Raw genomic sequence first — 3,521 nt, 5'->3', positions numbered from 1 at the left:
CTCTCGCTCTGTCCTCTCTCACTGTCTTCCCTCGGTCTGTCCTGTATCACTGAGTTGTCCCTTGTTGATCACCATGTGTAAAACCTACCTGCCACATCCAGATCCACCTTATAGTGGATGAGGTGTGTGTGGAGATTACCCAAGACGTAGCCATGGACTTTAGTACCATAGTTTACTCCGTCAGGTGTGAAGAAGGTGGAGTGGATATAACCGGTGGCGTGAACTTTGACCTCGATCACCCCGTTCTGGTAGAAGATGAAGTCCCAGAGATAGTCATAATTATAGACAGTGGAGGTGGTTCTGATCACCAGAATGTGGCCCTCGAGAGCCCCGTAAAAATTGAAGCTTCCTTTGAAATTACTGTCAAAATGTCTCCTCAATGGTACGCTGGTGGGATATTCAAATATACACAATGCATTCTTGTGGCGGATTGGCTGATCTGTGTCCACAAAGTGGTGAACATCTCTGTAGGTGGCAATCTCTGGGCAGTCAATTCCTTTTGCCAGTTCATAGTCCATGGTTCCCATACCCCAGGCAGTGTCAATGTACTTGGTCTGCATCCCAGCTGGACTGTGGCCCGAGTAAAATGCAATGGCTTCCTGGACACTGATCTCATATGCGATCGGTTCGTCATTAAACTGAACATTGAAAAGCTGGAGCCCAGTGGTGGCCTGGCTCCTGAAAGCAAAACTCCAGCCAGAATAGAGGACTGCGTTCCCTCGCACTGTGTACCTCTGTCCTTGTGGCTGGTACAGCCTGGGGCCAGGAATCTCAGTGCGGCTCTGGAAGTGCCCTCTGGGTGTGTAGCTGGAATAAAGGCCCTCGCTGTGATATTCCGGCAGTGGGGAAATGTTCACATTACCCAGGTTATAACTCCACACCAGCTGGTCCACACTGTCAAAGTACTGCCCATGAAACCAAACCTTCTCCACCAGCCAATCCTGGGGATTCAGAGACTCATGGTTCAACAGAATCTCAAAGCCGATTGGGTGAAGGAAAAAGCCTTCCACGGCTCGCTGCAGAATGAACCACGTCTTCCTCTCTCCTGACCTCTGACCCCTGGGGGCAACATCAGTGAAGGTCAGGCAGTGGTCACTGCAGTTAGTCCACCAGAATCCACTGGATTCCTTCAGGAGGAGGGTCGCAGGTTTGGTTACCTCCACCAGTTTCTCATGAATGAGGGTATACTCCAGTATTGTTGTTGGGCGTGAAGCATACTTTATTGGCCGGTTCCCCCTCAGCGGCACAGCGTGGTAATAGGTGGGTCTTGGTAATGGGCCAACGATGAACTCAGTCACATTGGGCGCTGGCTCGGCACCAAAAAAGATGACCACCTTGGCATTCCGCCTGGGGACACAGCCAGTTCCCCTCAGGAAACTGAGAACGTGGTGCTTCTTGGGCATCTGCAGTTGAATGAGGAAGATATAATTTTTCTTGAGTGTCTGACTTTTTGCAGTTGAAAGGTTGAGGTGTTTCTGGGACAGCATGAAGGTTCTAACTGCCCTCATCTCGGTGGGATGGAGCTGAGCAAAGACTGACGCTGTGTATTGGTACCGGTCTGTGGTCTGGGGATGTTGGAAACTAACATCACTCCAAATCAATACTGCCCAGAAACAGGCCAGTTGGAGTCTCAATATACCCCTCATACCAACACCTACAACACAAACAAAACACAGATGAAAAGTTCTATTGAAACACAAAGAGAAACATCAAAACTCAAAATTCAGGGCAGCTCCGACAAAGAAACACTGAGAGCTGGCTTATTGTCCAAGCAGCAGGAAGTCCATCACACCTTCTATCTCAGGAAGCACAGTGAGTGTCTCTCTCAGAGATTAGTCTGCTCCCTGGATTTGCTCAAGGTCTCAGAGGAAAGGCAGAGGATGGATGGAGGGTGGTGCTGGAGGCCAGTGTCCAGGGACAAACCAGAGGGATCTGTGTGGGGTCCCTCACTGTTCGTCGTTTAGAGCAACAATGTCGATGGGAATGTGGGAGGAGTGAGGAATGTGATTGTGGATAACACAAGGTTTGGCCAAGAAGGAAATCTCAGATTAGAGGAGGATATGAACAGATTGCTCAGAAGGGCAGATCACTGGCAGATGGAACTGAACCCGGATAAATGTGAGGGGATGCAGTCTGGGAGAAGGAACTAGACAAGGGAGCACTCAATCAATGGCAGGACACAAGGAAGCTCACTGGAACAGATGGATCTTGGGGAGTTTGTCCACAGATCCCTGAAGGTGGCAGGACAGAATAATTAAGGTGGTTAAGATGGTGTACAGGACACTTGTCTTTAACAAAGAGCAGGGAGGTTATGTTGAAGCTGTACAGGACTTTGTTGAGGCCACAGCTGGAGTACTGTGTGCAGCTCTGGTTACCACACTATCGGAAGGATGTGATTGCATTGGAGGGGGTGCAGAGGAGCTTCACCAGGATGTTGCTCGGGTTGGAGTATCTCAGTGATGGAGAGAGGCTGGATAAGCTCAGGTTGTTTTCACTAGTGCAGAGAGGGCTGAGGGGGGAACCTGATGGACATGTATAAGATTATGAGGCGCATGGACAGGGTGGATAGAAAGCAGCTGTTCCCCTTAGCTGAGAGGTCAATAACAATGGGGCATAGTTTTAAGGTGAAAGGCAGGAGGTTGAAAGGGAATTTGAGGAATGGCTTACACTGCCTGGTTTAGTTGGGGTGGGTTGGGGTGGGGATGGTGATGGTGATGTGTGGGGGTGCAGTTCAGACAGGAAACCTCACAACATTGAAAAAAAACACTTGGATGATTACTTGAAATGTGATAACTTTTAAGGATATGGACCTCGTGTGGGAAAGTCAGATTAATGAACATCTAATGTAGTTTGGTAGTACAGACTCGATGGCTTGAAGGACCTCTTCTGTAATGTACAGTTCAATGTCATGAGAATCGGGAACAGTTTAGAATTCAACAAGGACGATGGGATTGATTAAGGAAGGGAAAATACAGTACAAGAGTACTCTTCTGGGGAACATAAGTTTTGTAAAAGCTTTGCTCAGTATGTGAAAAGATGATTTGGAGGTCCTGGTGTTGGACTGGGCTGCACAAAGTTAAAACTCACACGGCATCAGGTTATAGTCCAAAAGGTTTATTTGGAAGCACTAGCTTTCAGAGTGCTGCTCCTTTGTCACGTAGCGACCCAATGAAGGAGCAGCGCTTCCAAACAAACCTGTTGGACTATAACCTGGTGTATGATTTTTAACTACATGAAGAGAGAAGGACTGGAGAAGAGAAATGTAGATCCCTTACAATAAGAAATAAGGGAATTCATAAATATCTGACCAACCAAATACCATACTTTGGTTCTGTTCTGACAAAAGGGGACACAATGAACATCCCAGAAATGTTGGACAATGCAAGTTCTATTGAGAGTGAGGAACGGAAGGAAATTAGTATTAATCAGGAAATAGTATTGGGAAAATTGATGGGATTGAAGGCAGTTAAATCTCTACGGCCTGATAATCTACATCACAGAGTACTTAAGGAAGTGGCTCC

General features: G+C 47.5%; 1 protein-coding gene across 1 annotated transcript; it reads right to left on the bottom strand.

The window, feature by feature from the left end:
* Nucleotides 1-16: 16 nt before the first annotated feature.
* aoc1 (amine oxidase copper containing 1) lies at nucleotides 17-1,650 on the bottom strand. Its single transcript, XM_043685011.1, has one exon. It carries the CDS (start codon nucleotides 1,644-1,646, stop codon nucleotides 69-71), a length of 1,578 nt encoding a protein of 525 aa, XP_043540946.1. The 5' UTR covers nucleotides 1,647-1,650; the 3' UTR covers nucleotides 17-68.
* Nucleotides 1,651-3,521: the final 1,871 nt, after the last annotated feature.

The sequence above is a fragment of the Chiloscyllium plagiosum genome, unplaced genomic scaffold (genome assembly GCF_004010195.1).
Source record: "Chiloscyllium plagiosum isolate BGI_BamShark_2017 unplaced genomic scaffold, ASM401019v2 scaf_12523, whole genome shotgun sequence".
Lineage (NCBI taxonomy): Eukaryota > Metazoa > Chordata > Chondrichthyes > Orectolobiformes > Hemiscylliidae > Chiloscyllium > Chiloscyllium plagiosum.
The sequence above is the reverse complement of the archived record's forward strand: the minus strand, read 5'-3'. Positions and strand labels throughout refer to the sequence as shown.

Coding starts and splice junctions, on each gene's coding strand:
- aoc1 (XM_043685011.1), bottom strand. CDS start 1,646: ATGAGGGGTATATTGAGACTCCAACTGGCCTGTTTCTGGGCAGTATTG.